This window comes from Varroa jacobsoni, unplaced genomic scaffold (genome assembly GCF_002532875.2).
Source record: "Varroa jacobsoni isolate VJ856 unplaced genomic scaffold, vjacob_1.0 scaffold_563, whole genome shotgun sequence".
In the NCBI taxonomy this organism is placed as follows: domain Eukaryota; kingdom Metazoa; phylum Arthropoda; class Arachnida; order Mesostigmata; family Varroidae; genus Varroa; species Varroa jacobsoni.
Genome location: NW_019213465.1, coordinates 251,589 through 269,823, shown reverse-complemented (window position 1 = coordinate 269,823; position 18,235 = coordinate 251,589). Strand labels below are relative to the sequence as shown.

At 37.7% G+C, this 18,235-nt stretch overlaps 2 protein-coding genes and 1 long non-coding RNA gene across 14 annotated transcripts; 2 read left to right on the top strand and 1 right to left on the bottom strand.

The window, feature by feature from the left end:
* The first annotated feature begins 31 nt into the window (after nt 1-31).
* Nucleotides 32-1,835, top strand: LOC111261514 (uncharacterized). The gene has a single exon (XM_022835078.2). The coding sequence runs from the start codon at nt 197-199 to the stop codon at nt 1,520-1,522; it is 1,326 nt and encodes a 441-aa protein (XP_022690813.1). The 5' UTR covers nt 32-196; the 3' UTR covers nt 1,523-1,835.
* A 2,285-nt stretch (nt 1,836-4,120) lies between these two features.
* LOC111261511 (uncharacterized) lies at nt 4,121-17,347 on the bottom strand. 11 transcript variants are annotated; one of them, XM_022835067.2, is made up of 15 exons: nt 16,459-16,931; nt 14,432-14,491; nt 13,991-14,080; nt 13,343-13,493; nt 12,347-12,474; nt 11,859-12,050; nt 11,348-11,431; nt 10,759-10,839; nt 10,511-10,595; nt 9,928-10,065; nt 9,637-9,736; nt 7,871-8,023; nt 6,725-6,837; nt 6,506-6,554; nt 4,121-6,061 (listed from the first exon to the last, which is right to left on the bottom strand). In XM_022835067.2, exons 1-14 carry the CDS (start codon nt 16,630-16,632, stop codon nt 6,529-6,531), a joined length of 1,575 nt encoding a protein of 524 aa, XP_022690802.2. In that variant the 5' UTR covers nt 16,633-16,931; the 3' UTR covers nt 4,121-6,061; nt 6,506-6,528. The 11 variants fall into 11 exon arrangements, 10 of the variants coding, with proteins under 10 accessions (XP_022690802.2, XP_022690805.2, XP_022690797.1 ...); XR_015311532.1 differs by lacking the exon at nt 6,725-6,837 and having other exon boundaries at nt 9,909-10,065; nt 16,459-16,938; XM_022835070.2 differs by lacking the exon at nt 6,725-6,837 and having other exon boundaries at nt 16,459-16,935.
* Nucleotides 6,837-9,879, top strand: LOC111261512 (uncharacterized). Of its 2 annotated transcripts, none has more exons than XR_002681034.2 (4): nt 6,837-7,675; nt 8,305-8,437; nt 9,313-9,445; nt 9,696-9,879. It is a non-coding gene; the product is annotated as an uncharacterized LOC111261512 (long non-coding RNA). The 2 variants fall into 2 exon arrangements; XR_002681033.2 differs by having other exon boundaries at nt 9,230-9,445.
* Nucleotides 17,348-18,235: the final 888 nt, after the last annotated feature.

Below are 18,235 nucleotides of genomic sequence, written 5' to 3'. Positions count from 1 at the left end.
TTGGATACTCCTGTATAGAATTCGGATATACGCGCCAAAATGACGTCACCGCGAATGCTGAATCTTAAGAGATATAAACCTACATGGTTTTCACTTTGACGATTCTTTTAAAATTGTATTACGCGATTGTTTTTTGTGAACCAGTTACCTGTTTAGTTTGCATAGGTGTGAATGGTGATATATCTAGATTAGGAACATGACCGAAAGCGCGATTAGGAAGGAAGTTGCTGACTTAGATGGTAAACTATGCAATGTTGCTTCGCTCGCTGCTACCCTAAAATTAGCAGCCAATGAGGTCAAAAAACACTTTCCTGTTAATAATACGGATCAAGTTGTGACAGGCGAGCGTAGAAATGGTTTTGCGGTTGTACTTATTAGTGGTGGCAGCATGAGTAAGACAGCTTTTGTGGACACGGTCTGGTCCTCGCATGCTTACCAAAGCCGTATAGTTTGTGATGTCAAAAAAAAAAATTCTACCTACATTGAACTACTTGCGACAAGGCCGTCACCGGTTATCCAATCGGTAGACCTTATTAGAGACCGGCTAGTGAGGACTAAGGGGGATGATCAAATCCTAAAGGATAAAGCGCCCGCACAGTTTTTTACCGAGAAGAAACAAGAGGTCAAGCAGGGAAAGAAGTGCCCAATTTCGCAAATGTTCACCAAGATTCCAACCGATAATGGCGCAAAGGACGAGCCCAAAGAGGGGCTTGGCCAGGTGAAGAACGGACAAGAAGGAAGTACAGAAAAAGAGAGTGTTAACGGGATTAAAAAAGAGAAAAAAACATCCGTCGAAACTGCGGAGTCCTGTTCAAAAATTAAATCTAATGATGAGCAGCGAAAACTGTCAACCAAGTCCAATCAAAGCCAGCCACAGTCAGGACATAATAATTTTATCGACGTGAATATGACGGAAGATGACAATAGCGAAGATATAACCACAAAAATAAATAAAAAATTATCGCCGAAGGATATGCGAGCCTCAGAGAAACGTAAAAATAGTTCTCCCAACGTTAGTGACCAAAACGATGACATCGATTATGAGGTTACGGTATCCAGGGGTAAGAAAAAGAAAAGGCGTGTGGCCATCGAAAGTGACAGCGGGGAAGAAAGTGAGCCATCCCTCGAACCTCAGGCAAAGGCTAAAGAGACGAAACAGACTTTATATAAAAATACAAACGAGCAAAAATCGAAAATAACACTAAAAAAAAGTAGGGAATTATTAACTGGGATTGCTGACGTTGACGAAAGAAACCATAAAGATGTTTTGGGTAAGTTTAAGGAAAATCTACTTGAAAGTAAACAACGACACGATAAAAAACGCCGTCGGGTACTCAAGGAATTTACTCACACTTTCGAGGATGAAGAGGGCTACTTGCAGGTAAAGACTACCAAAGAGATTGTAAGCGAAACCGACAGTGAGCCAGAGGAGAAAAGCACTGATAAGCTCAAGTCAGCCATCAAGCCAGTTTTGATCCCTAAGGGCCAATCATCAATATTTGCATTTTTTAAAAAGCAGTAAAATTATTAGGCGCGCTGCCAGAAATATACAGATACACATATTCTCGCAATAAGACGTGATACAATGTTGCGTTGAATAGTGTGTTATCAAAAAATTGCTGATTGTTTACTTAGGTTATAAAGTGTATCTGTCAATACGGCACGATCATTTGCTGTGGAATGGGACATGTTTTTATTTATTTTGCTTTTCAAATTAATATATGCATTAAATATCTCCAAGAACGAGAAATCATTAACAAGGGTATTTTTCACCGATCAATCGTTCTATTGCCTAAATAATGCGAATCATGAATAAATTGTAAATAAGGATTTAAGTAATAGTCTGATTTTTATAGTATTTATGCCGCTTTCATACACAGTGCTCTCATTAGATATCTATTTGTTTCTTGCTCGAGTTCATTTTTCTAATTTATGACAGTTAAGGTCAGTAACAGTTTTGGGCAAATTGCAAACAAAACAAGCATATGTTGTGCCAATTACGAAACCCACTTTGTCGAGGCAATAGAGATTTTACAACATAGGTAACTTTAACTACTGGTTTGTCTTGCTGAACCTAAAATTTGTGTCGCCTACCTTGCAATTACAATAGGTGATCCGTGGAGCTATTTAGATTCATTTTCTTCAGTTGAAAATACATGCATAAAGACTTCACAGCAGTAACCCAAACTGGTCTTACAAATATAGGATAAACTTGAAAATAAACAAATAACGTTTCTTGCACCCCACTTGATGTTCAAGGAAATGAACCTATATCAGATGATTTCTAATTTTAAATAAAATACCATCACTTTGTAGTTTCATATAATTTCGAAATTTTACGGCCAGTTTTTTAATACTAAAACGGAATAATACTAATACGGAAAAAAATGCGTTTGTAACTTACATCATTCACTTTGTGTACTTAACGATTACCACGAGAGCCATTGTCGTAAATACAGTGGATTATCATTACGGAAATTTATCGATTCGATCAGTGTTGAAGCTATGCTGAGCGCGTTACAGCTTGGTGGCAACATTGTAGGACAGACAAAATTGTGTCTGATTCGATGGAAGCCATCACATGCGTGAACGGAACGGGGTGCCTCGAACTTGATGACAGTAAGTCGATGAAATGGACTGAGATGAAATGTTGGATTACCTATAATTTGCCAAATGATCAAGTAGTACGAAGAGTTAGCAGGTACCTTAGGGAGATCGTGCTGGTGTGGTGTGATTGCAAGGTGATGAAAACCTGTACGTTAAAGTTTTTACGAAGCTTATCCAAACATTTCTGACCATTTGTGAAGTAAAGGTATGGTATTCAATAGAGAGGGTAATACGGTCTCAAACTCAGAAACACCAGTGGTTATACGCTATTACAGGTAGGCTGCTCTTATAACCCGTAGAACCAGCTATTAAGCACTACATGAAAAGAAGAAATTGATTCTACCAAAGACAAGCTCTCCAAGTTCGAGGATACCTAGACGATCTTGTCCGAGGTGCTCAAATCCGCCCAAAAAAGATATCGCCGATCACCTTCGCAGCAACATTTTGGGGGAATCCTATGCAACTGAAACTTCCACAACGGCTGAGACCATTGATCTGACTTACGTCAAGGTACCAGTCACCAGGGCACGCGGTCAAAGGAGTCGCTTTCACGCTGAGACCGCGGTACAATATTGCAGCAGCGACATGTAAGGAAGGGCATGTCGCTCGGTAACATTGGCCGAGTGAAACATTCTATATAATTATTTGCTATTACAATAAATATTAATGTATTTAGAGAGCATCGTAGAGCTTGGCAAAATCAGTTCTGCCCCATTAAAATCGAGATTAGCCTGATGTATTGGAAAGTATTAACGGTCTTCCAAGCTAATCATATATCTGGATTAAAATGCATTGTGTCGGAACAGCAGATGTACTGCCGTGTGCTCGTTATCGGAAGGCCTTCGTTTGGGAATGCCTGCTTTAAAAAAGGTTGCTTAAATTACGCCTAGAAATTACAATTAAAACGGCTTAAACTACGAGAAAGTAGAACTGACATCGCCCAGAAACTAAACATACACCACTAAACAATTTAACCCATTTGAAAAAAGTTGGCTACAAAAATTTCGATGTTTGGGCATGAGATAAATTAATGCAGGAGTGACGAGTTAATGACATATTCTTTATAATCTATGGCAAAGCTCAGACACGTGAAAAATGCTACGTTTGGTGGTATTGGAAAGAAATCTTGCATTGCGAGTTTCTGCTGTATAGGAAAACGATTGATTCGGATCTCTACTCTCAACATCTAACATAAGTTCAAGCCACTGAGAAAAATTGACAGGAACTAGTAAACAAAAAAGCGTCTGCTTCCACAATGACGTATACATCTTTAGCTACCTAGCGCAAAATGAAAGAACTTTTTGCATGATTGACAGGAGTTAATACAAAATTTTACAGTCTGAATGCATCTGCTATATAGCCTGTATCGTGCACTATTCGATTATCCTGTTTCGATTTCTGCAGAACTCCCTTAGTAATTTTCATTTAGTTCCAGTAAAAAGACGCATACAGTATGTCACAATTGTTTGTCCAGGAACCAGTGATCAATCTATGTTATTACTACAAAAATGGCGAGTATTTATATATATTTTATTTATATATGTAAAATATATCACATATTGATATATGTGTAAGGTATGTATGTGTTAATACGGCATTACATCTTTAGTAACTACGATTGACGCGTTTCCTGATATCTTACTTTTAAATGCACCAGTTGCCACTCTTTCGGTGGGTGATTTGCTAAAATTGTAGACGCGTAAAGTAAGTGTTAGTTATGCGAAGTAAGAGGAAAAACGCCCCCTTTAGAGGACAACTGCTACGCAAAGTACATTTTATGATATCTTAGTACCCAAAAAGCCACGATATACCCTGTGGTGTGGAGTATTTTAACAAGGCTATATACGTATCGTGGTATCTTGTCCGCGAGAGATTGCCACACACCTAATTAGTTTCAGTATCTATTATGTAACATTAGGAGTATATCATAAATCATAAACCCTTTGTTTTCTCGCAGTATTTAAAATAATGTGTTCACCACTGTTCACAATGGCGCGCCAGACTCGCCCAAAAAAGTTGACAAACTCCGCAGTATAGAAACAGCTACTTAATCGATAGAGTGAATGGGGAATCCAACTTCGTCTACGTTAACCTGTGCATGTCCATAAACGTACGGTTTGCATACTGTTTCGCGCGGATCGAGCAAGGGATATTCAACTATCGATGCCGTAATGACTAACAGATGCACTAAACGAAATCAGTTTAAAGTGTGAAGATTGAGAGCTGTCAGAACTCTCAGTGACTCTTTATAATCATTAGAGCATTGATGTTTAGCCTTTCTAAGAAAATCTGGATAGTGTATATGACAGTTAATACGATCTTCAAATTAAAAGGTTTTCATTACGCTGAATCTAGTGCCATTTATTACAAAATTATCCATTACGGCAGTAGCGGACCGTTTTTCTTACAAAATTTCTGCTGGGAAGACTATGATGGTCCTGCATTGGCGTTCGGCAAGCTTGTTCTAAAAAGTTTCAAGCGATTTGTCATCCCCATTGCATCCTTTGGCCACGTAGACTACCTTCAATACATCCTTTCCAAGGATTTTCCCTGTTCTCGTGTACGCATTCGCGGACCACCTATTACTGACCAAACTCTTGTGTGTGTGCAAAGATAGGGCTTCTTCATTTCCTTCTTCCAGGTTCAGAATCAGTTCCTGTAAAGTTTCTTTTTCGTCATTTCGCAGTACTAATTCTAGGAAATTGTTTTGTGTGGGTTTCTGCTGCTCTTCTATTTTCCTCTTTTAGGCGCTGGATTCGTTCCGTTTGTTAGGGCGAACGATACTATTTCAGCTTTTTCTACTGTTTTTATTAGTTTTCCCCTGAGCACCTAGAACTTGTATCATAGCTAGGTTGTAAGTCCTCAAGATCGTCTTGTAGAGGTTTGTTCAGGTCATAGAAAGTCTTGTTAGGTCAGTGCCGCGGCTTCTGTTTTTTGAACTCATTTCATGTTAGTAGTTTGTTAAGTCATTGTCGATTTTTTTTTACCTAGAAGAGCCGTACGTGCTTGACACATCTTTGTTTGCCACCTTAACTAGATAGTAACAGATGCGCCCCTGTTCTTCACTCCTTCATTTTTTTTCGTCTTGTACTTTTTCAGTTGCCACGTAACTTTATATCAAGACTCAACGTACTTTTTCTTTTTACTGATTTTCTCTGCCAAATCGGCCACACACATGATATGCCCCGGGATTATATTTTCGTGGCCTCAATCTTTGGCTGTGTTCATAGAGCGATTACCAACGAATTACTGCTGGTCTTCTAAAAAATAGCTTTCAAACTTGTGTGAGTTGACCGCGTTCTTATCGGCCACTACTTGCGCCGCTCGAACACACATCGCACTATTGACCTCTGTAACTGTCTTTCCGCTGGGATTTATCCTTATAGAACATCGTGTCTTTCTTCTCGTACGCCTGCGCCGATTCTCCATATTTTCGTGGACTCCGAAGGTCACGCTGTAAGCATGATCTGTCATTATCAAATAATCTCGCTATCAAAGATTTTATTCTAAAACGATAAATGAGCTAACTGTAAGCCGAGCACCGTCTATACACTGGTCACCTGTCAGAAAATTATATAGTCATTCCTATGTCCATTACCATTATTATGCACTTGACTAACAAGAGTTTCCTTGTACGTTAACCCGCGTCACAGTTATGCATATCTGTCTACTAAACCCCTATTGTATAAAACTTTCTATCTTTAGATATCTATGGGTACATAACACTTACTTAACAAACTTTATTCGTTCCAACAAACTTTATTCAAACTTTTTTCGCTTACAATTCACAGATGACTCCTCTAAATAGCACTCAAGATTTCACTCTCTCTTCAAAAGCTTATCCATATGAAAACATTTTTTAACACACTGTATGTAATGATATACTACAAAAACCAACCTTCATGTATACTTGAAAATATTTCACCACAAGAAATCCTGATCATTTTCTGTAATATGTGAAAAAAAAATGTGTCGTTACTAATCTTGCAATAAAGGCTATTCATCTAGGCTTCAAAAGCGAAAGTTAGGGAATGAGGTGCATTAGTTTGTACTACTATTGTAGTACTATTTATATTATGAATTTCAAGGGAGAGTGCGGCAATGGGAAAGTGCCTACCCAATTCTAGCTGAGTCCCGTTGAGCCGTTTTTTAGTGTTGTAATAGTACCCCAGTGGCGAATAGAACCCCACATCTGAATTCTCGAAGCAACCAAGTCTTGAACAAAATGCTCTGTAACGGCAATATACGTATGTCACTATCACACAATTTTTTTTGGGAATGTGCCGGCTTAGAAGAAATTATCCTGCGCAACACATACACACACTGTCGTGTCTCGATTGCTGCCTAGCCTGTAGCAAGCCTTCTAGTAAGTACCTCAACTTATATAGTACACAAGCTCAAAACACATCAGCAAAACTTCGTAGAGTATTCCTATATACTAGGCTGGCCCAAGCGAATACGGCGGAAGTTGCAATTTCATGATTTTTTTAACTAAATTCAGCTGATAAATACTTCAGTATTTTAGAAACTTGGGGTAAAAACCGGTTGACTTTATTTCAACACAAATGAGTTCTGAAAGAAAAACATTTTTTAGTCTCTCAAATTAATGCTCAGTGGTCAAGTTTTTCTTCCTTTAAGAACACAGCGCTGCAGAAATTTGTTGAAGACCGGCGAAGACATTAGGCAAGCAGACTTTAAACGAAAGCATAGCGCGTAAATGGTACAAACGTTTCAAGAACGGATACTAGAGTGTTGAAGCGTAGCGAGGATACGACCAGATGTCAGGCAATTCGAAAGGCAATAACGCATTGCAGCAATCGTACAGGCTTTTCATCAAGGCAGAAAAGTTCTGTTGGCCAAAACTGGCATTTCACATGCAACGTATTCCAGGATTATAACCTATCCAACGTTGATTTCAACCCACTTATTCATCCGATATAAATCCATACGGTTTCGGTACTTTCCATGCCACTACCGAATTATTTCAAGAAGCTATAAATAGAAAAAATAGCATATACGGCCATGCGGAATATATGGTTATCCAGGAGGTGCCGGAACGCTGACATAAGTATGTAAAAACAATGAAGACTGCTTCTAACATATACCTAAAATCATCATTGTAACTTAACTAGTACAAAGGTCCTTCAATTTTAAAGTTTCTCTAATGGTGCAGAATATTAATTTTTGAAATTTTCGCGCTGCACCTGCACAACATACAATCGTTGTTTTTTCAATAGCAAATCTGAACTGACTTATTACGCACCTGGCTTCATCGGAATTTCGAGCTTTGTTGAGACTATTAAGGAGATCATTGAAAACATATGGAGAGCAGAATGGCGCTGACAATCTCTGTTGTCCCCGGCGGATTCTGGCGAGCGCTTGCCGGGTGCCAGCGCCACACTGCCATACACAGTACCTAGAATCAGAAAAAACATTACTAACCAAAGATAACCTTAAATATTCAAATTTTTCGTTAGATATCCTAAACCTACTTATCAATATAAACCAGAATTTGTCTTGCAGTCTTCGAAACTATAATGGGTTATCTCATAAGTTTGCTTCAAGTTTATACGTTATTTATTTTAAAAATGATTTTTCGTCAATCAACGGCAACATACAATGAACGATATTCTGCCCGTTATTAGCGATGACCTTCGCCCATTTTTCAGTTACCTTTTCTTGATTTCCTTTTTTCAGATGTTGATATTACCGGTGAAATGGCCAATATGGTTTTTCCACCTACTAAAGATTCCAAATTCTTTCCATTAAGCAAGTCCTACAAACTGGGATCGGAATACGTAATCGAAAGCAGCAAGGTCGGGATCATAAGGTGGTTGAGGCAAAACATTTCACTTATACGGGTTACTAGAGATATGTTCGATTTGACGTCCTCATGATAGTTCAGTAGGAAGTGACCTAGATTCAAACCCAAATCTAAACATACTGTGTTCTGTGCTAGAAGCCGAACAGTGGTGCGGGGCATACAACTCGAAAGATTTAGTTTAGACTTGGATCGTTTCCGACTCACCATAGCTAGCGCATTTCGTGAATGCTCTGCTTCAAACAGTCAAGCTGTTGACAATAGTTTATTAGTTTTGGTTGTTTGCAAGATGCTCACAAAGAAGTTCTCCACTGCAATTCCAGCAACTGCAGAGCATTACCTTCTTCGGATGGGATTAGACTTTGGCTTTTTTTTGAAAGGCACTACGCTTTAATCACAATCTGCCCTAAATGACGTTACTTATACACTTTTCACCGTTTGTCACCATCTTTCCAAGAAAATGTTGCCCTCGTTAAATATCAGGATCAGCTGTGCAAACGATTCATTAACTGGTGATCGGTCAACTTGTGAGGAACCCATATGTTTTCTTAACTGACGTCGTTGTTGCTTGCTAGATGTCTTTGAATCGTAAATTTGAATGTTGTGTTTTCTGCGATATGGCGAAAAGTAATGTGTCAGTGTTGACGGAATACAGTAAGGATTTCAACGTCCTCACAGTCAGAAGGTCGGCCTGTATATGCTTTAACACGCTGCTTAAATCACTACTTTAAAGAAGAGTAAACGATGAAATCGGCTAGGGTACTGGGTTAACGTAGATTACGAATTTCCTTCTTTTCACAGACAAAGCTTCAAATTAAAACTTTTTATATCTCAAATTTTGGTTTATGTTAAACGTGCAATCCAATCGAACATGGTGCCAAAAGAGCTGGAAGACAGCTGTACGAACGTAGTGAACAACCGCTCGCCTTCCCTCGCTTGCCTTTGTGGCACCAAAGTGTAAACCGCTCCAATGTGCAAAACGGAAGTTATGAAGCGACTCTGTCGCGTTAAAGAAAAGTGAGTGTCTATGAGTTCTCGTTCCTGTTAGCCAACAACAGGGCAAAGCCAGCTGGACGCCTTAAGAAATATAACAATATATCTGGATTACATTATTATTAATATGTATGTAAATGTAAGAAATAAAATATAAATAAATAATCCAGATATATTATTTTTTGTATATATATATTTGTATATGTTTGACATACCGATCGAATTTTTGACAGCGGTACTGATGTTGCTTCTCGTTGCGGTATTTTCTTCTCAGGTGTCCTCCGCGATGTGTCAACCATGTATCTTGAAGTTTTACTGCAAAAATAAACCATAAACGTCCAAAGCCATTGTTATAAAACAAGTAAAGCCACTGTTCCCCAATTAGTGCTAGTTATTTTTTTTATAATGGTAGTAATAAAATAGCGTATTCGTCAGTCGGCAGTGTTGTATAACCTGGAGATCTATGAAACAATTCGTTTTTACAGACCTTCCTAATCTACGCGTACCATTTTTCGAATAGTAGTGCCGCAGTAGTTTCTCAGTCTCCTTCAATGGTAACCCAATGTTCATCAAATAGACAATGAGGTAGGTACGGTCAATATTGCTTAATTTGTTGTTCCTCTCAAGACCATCTAGCAACATATCTGAAACGTAATAAGTGTGTAACAAATATTCAAAATTGAAAATGTATGTATCCTCGGATAGAAAAAGCTAACACCCATCTTTCTGTTAACCTCCAAGTATTAACAAAAGCAAAAAATTATATTGGCATACTAAAAGTATTACTAAAAACAGCAGCAATGAGAAAACAATTTTCACTATCTGCGCTTTTAGGAATTAGTCAGAAAATCAACATCTCTCATTTATCCTAACCACGGTCCTCTATTGTAAAAAGGTTCGTGTCTTTTTAGAAAGTCTTAAACCGATGGATGTGACAAGCACAAATGGGCCTAGTTCCTTTCTGTTGACGACTAATCTAACGTTTTCTTTTGTTTGGGCTTAACTTGTTACCACCTCCCGCATAAAATATACTTTAAGAATAAATTTAGCCTTCACACCCTAACGTAACTGTAATGTCGAAGAACTCACAAATGCATGGTGGGAGTAACGGTTTTTCCCGCTGGAGTTGTAGTACCGACGCAATTTCATGTTGGTCCTTAGTCGAAGCAATGGTCTTATGATGTAATTGTTGATGATTCGTGTGGGGAAAATACAGTTAAAATTGCAGGTGATATGGATGGCTTTATAATGTCGCGTATATGGAATTATATAGGACTTGTAAATAAATTAAAATAAAGAATAATTATTGGTTCCAGTAACATTAGGTGCTGGCGTACCTTGAAAATGCGGTGTTGAGTAAACTTCAATGAAGCATTCAAAGCTTTGGTGACGCCTATTTCGGATGATACTTTGCTATCCTAGAAAGAAGAATAAAATCGCCTGAGCAAGACTTCAATAAAAACGTAACATTAAGCATATACTATTAGACCACTTTGTATTCTGCCAGTATTTTGTACATGAAACAACCAGTTAATTTTACACAAGAATAACGCTTCTTAAGCTTGTCGTCATAAAGAGGAATAAACAAACAAAACATGTTTGTGTAGCACGTAATATACCGAACAATTCTTGTGCCAACACTAAAGCTTCCCCACAATTTTCAAAAAGCAAAAAAATAGGCCTGGGGACACTCGCAAATTAAAAATTTATATTTACTGTTACTTTGTGTAACTAACATTGAGAACACAGGTTAAATCAATTAACTACCCATACAGTTCACATGAATGCAGCATCGTATAAAAAAAGCCACGAACTTTTCTTAGACGTCAATTTTGCGATACCGTTCCGCCACAGTAGCGTTGGCGCACTAGCGAAGCAAAACAAGCAAAATGCTAGTTGTTTTTATCATCTGTACCTTCTTCCTACCTGCAATGCTCTTGCGAGGACAATTAGTAGTTGATGTAGCTGCTCCTTTATGACAAGCAAAACGTTGGCGCCAGAAATTGTAACCTAAAATATTTCCGGAAAAACGGTCTCTGTTAATAAAAGAAGGACTACAAAACACAAGGTGTTTAACTTGTGTTAATAGGAATTAAAACTTCTTAGCTGAATTACAGATTGAATACTGCTTATCATAAGATTTCGATAGGGCTTATCGTTTTTTGAATTGCACAAATACAGCAAAGCACACCAAAAAAGTGATCCTTTTAAGTTATTAAGCTCTTTTAGCAGAATTGTCCTAACAATGACCATATTATTAGAGAAAGCATAATATCCGTTTCTATAGTATACTTTTGAATCGCTTAACTTTGATATCTGAGCGTTGTAGCAATCGTAATGGGTGAGGCTCTCTCTACTGATCGTTTACTCTTATCTCATAGTGTTTCTCTTCCATGGAAACTTGAAAACATTAGAAGAACCATTAAGTCCACTGTACCATGCCGTTTCGTAACGTTAGTTCTCCAGTTCGCCTCTCTTCCTTTAGCAGTTCTGGACATGTAGAAAAGTAGAGTTCGAATATTTGTTCGTCAGGCTTCCATGCCTTATTTTCTGTTAAGGTCTTCGTCAGCTCTGCGATTGCAATAAGCTGTAACCGCTCCAGTACCGTGAGATTCAACTTTAAAATTTTCTGAAATGGTTATTAATTTGAACGTGCGCTTTAAAATATGACTAATAGGCTTCCGTGTAGTTCAGAGAAAAGCGGATTCATGTAAGGGACAATTTGCTGAGTCGTGTTATTTATCGGTCGCTATGGTCATTTGCTATTTTCACCTGGCTTTCGTTGATATGTAGGCGTATGCGATATTAAGAACAAAATCTTGTGAAAGCAGTATCAAAGACATTTGAATTATACTATTAATTCTGTTATAAAATGTATTTTTCCCTTGAAGCGGGTCAGCCTAAGTTATACGGTCAAATTCCTACCCGCGCGGTGAGGCTCATCCAGGTCAAAGTTACCGGGAAAGCTGCCTGTCTTCTGTTGCAAACAAAATTCTCCAAAATAATTGAGAGCAGAACGCACTCTTGCTTTACAATTCGCTCCAATGTGGGGCCTGTAAATAAAAAAGCCTGTAAAAGAAGTACTTTAATTCGATTAACATCATTCTTATAGCCTGTGGTATACATTTACTTTACCAGCGAAAAAATCGTAAATATGGATGGTGGCCGAACTCGGTTATTCATTTCGTGCTACCAAGAAAGCCAAACGAACTCTTCTAGAAGCAAGAGTATCAATCAATTGTGATTGTATGTAGAACAATTCATTTCACCAGGACTTTCTGTGCCGACCTAGTTTTTTATTAAGGCGACGCAAGGGAGGTTCTATCGCCATCTTCTTCGACTACATAGGTCTAAGTGACTAATTTTCAAAAATTTTATCGTTATTGACATGCAGCTGTAAAACTCGCCCATTATAATAGCGCGTGGTTACATTATCTGTGTAGCTAAAATTTAATAATAATGATTAGAAAAGTTAATAATATCATATATAAATAGAATAATAGAATTTTAGAAGCAAAGATTGTTTTAATGTTCAACATTTTCTGTCAAATTTGAATACTGGTTTCGTCATTGGCGCGATCGATCCTAATGATCCTAGAAATTAAAACGATTATGCCAAACGAGCTTAAAGGATAGCTCCCTCCAGTTTAATAAGTACTATAGATGCCCTCGTTGATATTATTTGCAAGCTTGGACATCATTAATTCCGCGTTTAAAAAAAGTTTTATGCATAACATTTATCGCTGTCGTTAGCGTAAAGCACAGCAGTCGCATTAGTATTATTTGTTATGAAAAGCTAATTGACGGTGAAGCCTTTCAAGCAATAGCTTGTGCTAGATCAGATAGTTGTCCAATTTTTCTAAATACTGGACCCTCTGCTTTAAGACGAAATCAAACGAGAACTAAATGAACACTTCATACCTCTGAAAACAGACGTTATCAAATAGTATGCGTAGATGTTCAGCCGATGTGGATGGTCATTGAGTATAGCACGCACTAGCGGTGCCATTTTCTGGAGGAGTCGTCCGATTTTTGCTGCCCGGGTGCCGACTCGAGCGCTAGCAGTTTCTTGCTGATGAATTTGTCAAAGAACAGTTAGAATCGATTAAAACGTATTAGCTAAGAATGAGCGGTTATTTTAGTGGCCAATAGCTCTAATATGGTAGTAAGCTATAGCCTAATGGTATTATGTGAAATCAATATTTTATTGAAAAGGGGCTAGGACATAGCCAGATACATATTATAGAACCTAACAGCAAATACCGCTGAAGACGCCAAGACCGTAACTACAGCGAGGGCTTCATGAACTAGGTTATACACGGCACATTGGTTGAATGAGAATATTTCCAAAGTTACATCGTTCAACCAGAATGATAAGATCACTTGAGATACGACTGACAGAGACTGCCAAATACCTCCCTTGTAATAGCTAAATGAACTGCGGAAAGAAAAATAAAGCTAACTAAAAGTGATCACATGACAATCAGTGTCTAGAATGATTTGTTCATCATTATGTAGCATTTATCTTAGAGTAGACTTCGTCGCTAGATCTGTATTCGTCACTCTCACCTGTGCACTCTCCGGTTTTCTTACAATGGGTAGCCTACCATACTCCACCATGAAATTGATATCACCCAATCGAAGCTTACGCGACAACAACTGAAGATTAAGCCAAAGACTGTTATTTTGATTTATTTTATGCGAAGTATCATTTCCATTGCACTGTACGGAAACAAATGAAGTAGTTGATATGGTTATACAAAGTGGTAATGTATTTGGTGACAAGGCGCTCTAGCAGAAGCAGCCCTAGTGATGTAAAAAACTAAAATGAAAACCACTTGAGTATGACATGTTACATTAAAATCAGCTTCATTTCACGCAGAGCATGTACTCGTTACGTTAAATCTACGCCACAGTCATACCCAGCAGAGTCACAGCAATATAAGTAAATGTCACCTTCTATGGATATATGTTAAAGAACATTAATAAAGGAAGGTCTTAGTAGTATACCTTTTGTGCGAGGTCGATAGACTCCAGCAGCACGAAACGAGCTTCCATATAAGAGAGAACCTGAAGTAAATGTTTATGCTCATATTCATACTTCGTAGTTAGATGAAGCTCCTGAATAAAAAACTGGGTGACACTTACAATAGTAAGTTAAAATGAATAAAGGTACTCTGATTCTAGATTTATATATATATATATATATATATATATATATATGTGATTTATTTGAGCAACATCCCGTTCTTACAAAGCAATAGCGACAAAGATGCCTATAATTATTGATACCGGCCGTAACATTCGACCACGGTCCTTACATATGTGTTCCAACATTCGGCCTAAAGTCATTCTCGCTTAACTATGTCTTGTTAATTTTTCAGGCGCGCAAGGTCCCTCGCCTGATTGTCATTCATATTTGTTATAATGAAGCCGCGCGATCGCTCCCTAACATTATTGATCCACCGCTCTGTGATACCTACTTTACTTGATCGTACCGAAAATTCTTCGTCGGCTGTTGGAACCGCGTTCGGTGATGCATGCACGTTTTTAACAACCGTCGAATTAAGAAATGGTCAGTTCGGCGTCCCCTCACATCCAAAGGTACCACCACAAACCTAAGTTTTGGTCTTACTTGGCCGACTATTTCGATTATCCTCAAATAGATTAATTTCTCGACTTTAACGAGTCACTTTCCCTTCGCCGCCGCCAATTGGATCTCTTCCAACAAGTAACAGGAGTAGGTCAGGACGACAACCTCAATTGTTTCTTTCAGTCCTCTTGAACGATCTCCTAAGCAGCATACCCAGTAAGTGCGATAAATCGCTTTGAAATCAGCAGACATTGCTTCGCCTTCAACATAACGAAATCAACTTGACCAGGACCAAAAGTTATGAAATTCCAAAAAAAAGGCCCACTAGCAGCAAATGACACAAAACACGTTAAAAAAATACGATTAGCGAACATTGGCATAGCAAGGCCGCTGTTCTTCGTGAGTAGCGTAACAAGCACTTCAATATTAAACTCGTATCAATTGCTTAATGTCGCATCAAACAAATATAAAAGAATTTCAACACAGTTTAACCGTATAGATTAGACCATAAAGCCTGGTTTTCTCAAAAGAGCGCCAACGTAATAATATATTAAAACCTATGATATATATATATATATATATCATAGGTACTAGGAGTCAGGTCGGCTCATTTAAAGTTGAAACTTGGCAGCAGTAAATACGCTACGGATGATTCTGTCACTTTCGTTTTCGAAATTTTGATGTGGAATTGGTTGATGAAACCTTGCAAAAGTTGAGCAAAACGGATGCATAAGTAGCCATCACATTGTCAATAAATCAAACATTCATGACCAAAGAGTTTTAAACCATTTGAAGAAAACTGACCACAAAAAACAGCTAAACGTTAGAGTCCGATGTGGATTGACGCAAAGGAATGTACTCGATCATGTTTTTACCTGCAAAACTCTGCAGGAATGCAATGAAATCCAGCCATTTCAAAAACGGCTGATTACTGGTTATAAAACTCGGATCACGTACGACACTGAAGTAAGAGAAAAATATTCTTCACAATCTGTGGCAAAGCCCGAACTGACGCCAATAAAGCTGATGCTAACGTGTTTGGCGGAACGAAATTGTGCACGATGAGCTGCTGCTCCTCCTGCTGCTTGGCAAAATATGACTGAAAATTGATGCGAATGTTTTTTTTATCAACAACTAACAAAAGTAAAACAAGCCATTAAAAAACCCACCGGAACTAGCGGACAGAAGGGGGACGTCTTTCACTTAAATAATGCCAGATCACACACATTTATAGAAGATTTACGATGACCGGAATATAATGCTGCCAAAAAATGGCATGTATTTATTTGTGTAATAATGTTTGGAAGTTAAAAAAGATATATCTCTTCTAATTTTTCTTTTAAAACCGCTAATATTTTTTTGTACCACCAAATATACATTACATCAAAAATTGCTGTTGCATAATTAATAAAGGGAAACAATGGTGAAGGAGATAGCTGCTTACATTGAAAATGCTGACGTGATTGACACCAGTTGATTCTGCCAGTGTTTCCGGAAAACTTATGAGGGCGGACGAGGTTGTGAAATCCTCAAACTCGCTCTTCATTCGACCCTTAAAATCCTTGAGAAATGTCTCCCGGTTCATGCCGCGTAGTCCTTTAACATAATCAATTAGCATTAACACATTACGAGTTTATAAAAAGTACTGTTAATTAACAGTTAACATTGCTTTTGTAAACTCGTAATTTAACTGAGTGTTTCAAAAATACATCGAAACAAAAAATATTCAAAAAAATAAAAACTAAAAAGTCGCTTTCAGTACACTAATCTCCGCTTACGACGCCCACCATACAGAATCTGGTTAATAGAAAGTTACTGGAAACCTATACTATGTAAAAGTACAATAATAGAAAATGCTTGCTGCAATGTTTTTTTTTTAAATTAACACAGATCAAGCTGTTATTCATTTTATAAGTCGAGTTTGCTGGATATGGTTCAAGGTCAGATCAACAACCTCAGTCCTACTAAACTGTCGGAAACTTTACACGCAGCCCTTTAATGAACATATGGATTGATCTCAAACAATACACACGTCTCTCATTCGTGTTAGGCAATGTAATACTTAGTCCAGCTGTTTCGCGGCCCGCTCGATACTACGGCAGTGTATATCACATGTCGGCTGAGACAGGAAGACCTTTAACGGGTGGCTCCCAAGCCGTAAACACTCAGCGAGAATATTATGTACAAATGGCATTCATTGTCTTCATTGCATAGCATTTTATGGAAACCTATAACGCATATATGGCACGAGTTAAATGTGTACTCACATGACTATTAACATCCGAATAATCTCAATCACCTATGTTTTGTTTGAAAGTATATGATTTTAAATAAATTAACTAAAATTAAATAAACTTGGTGAAATTTCGAACAAATAAGTACCTGATGCCCAATATACATAATCAAAGTCTAAGTTTTGATTTTCCAACCAATTGAAATGATGCTTTTGTTATGAATTAATCTTTGATTTTTAAAGTGTCTTTAAATTTTTATATTTAGATAACTGGAAGATTTTTTCATTTAAAAATCACATTGTTTGTTGTTTATTTTTTGAGGTTGCTTGTTTGAAACATACGCTTTATTTATTATAAAATACAGAAACGTACAGGCGGTACTTTCCTCTGCGAGAAGCGTATCCGTAAAGAAGTAACATTGTGTTTGCTTACTTATAAGATAATATGAACTAAATAAGTCAAATGTTTTATTACATTTAAAGTTTCTACTCCTTGTAAAATTTAAAATAACATCACTTACAGTCTCTCAAATAAGCATCTGAATGCCATGATTATTGTCTGATACTAAGCTTAGCGAACGAAAGCTAGGCATAACTAGAATTACATCATTTTGAATAAATCAAAGCTTGTCAGTTATATTCTTGTAATTTACACGCCTTAGTTCGACACGCTGACAATACAACGGCTCAATGGTCGCGATAAGCACATAGAGGTATATGTAAAGAAACCTCAGCGTTGCGAAGATGGGACCAGCACACAACTACCATTCCTGCTTCAGATATGATAGCGATCAACTCATCTCATGTGCAAGCTAGAACTGGAAGTAAATTACATAAAATAATATCGTCGCCTAATCGGCATGATGAGAAGAGATAATGTGTTAGATAGTCAGTATAAGCTGGATCGAAAAAGAGTGCTTTTGAAACATTAATTCCAGCAACTGCTCCCGTACTAAAGTTCATTTTCACTTGGATATAATATACGTGT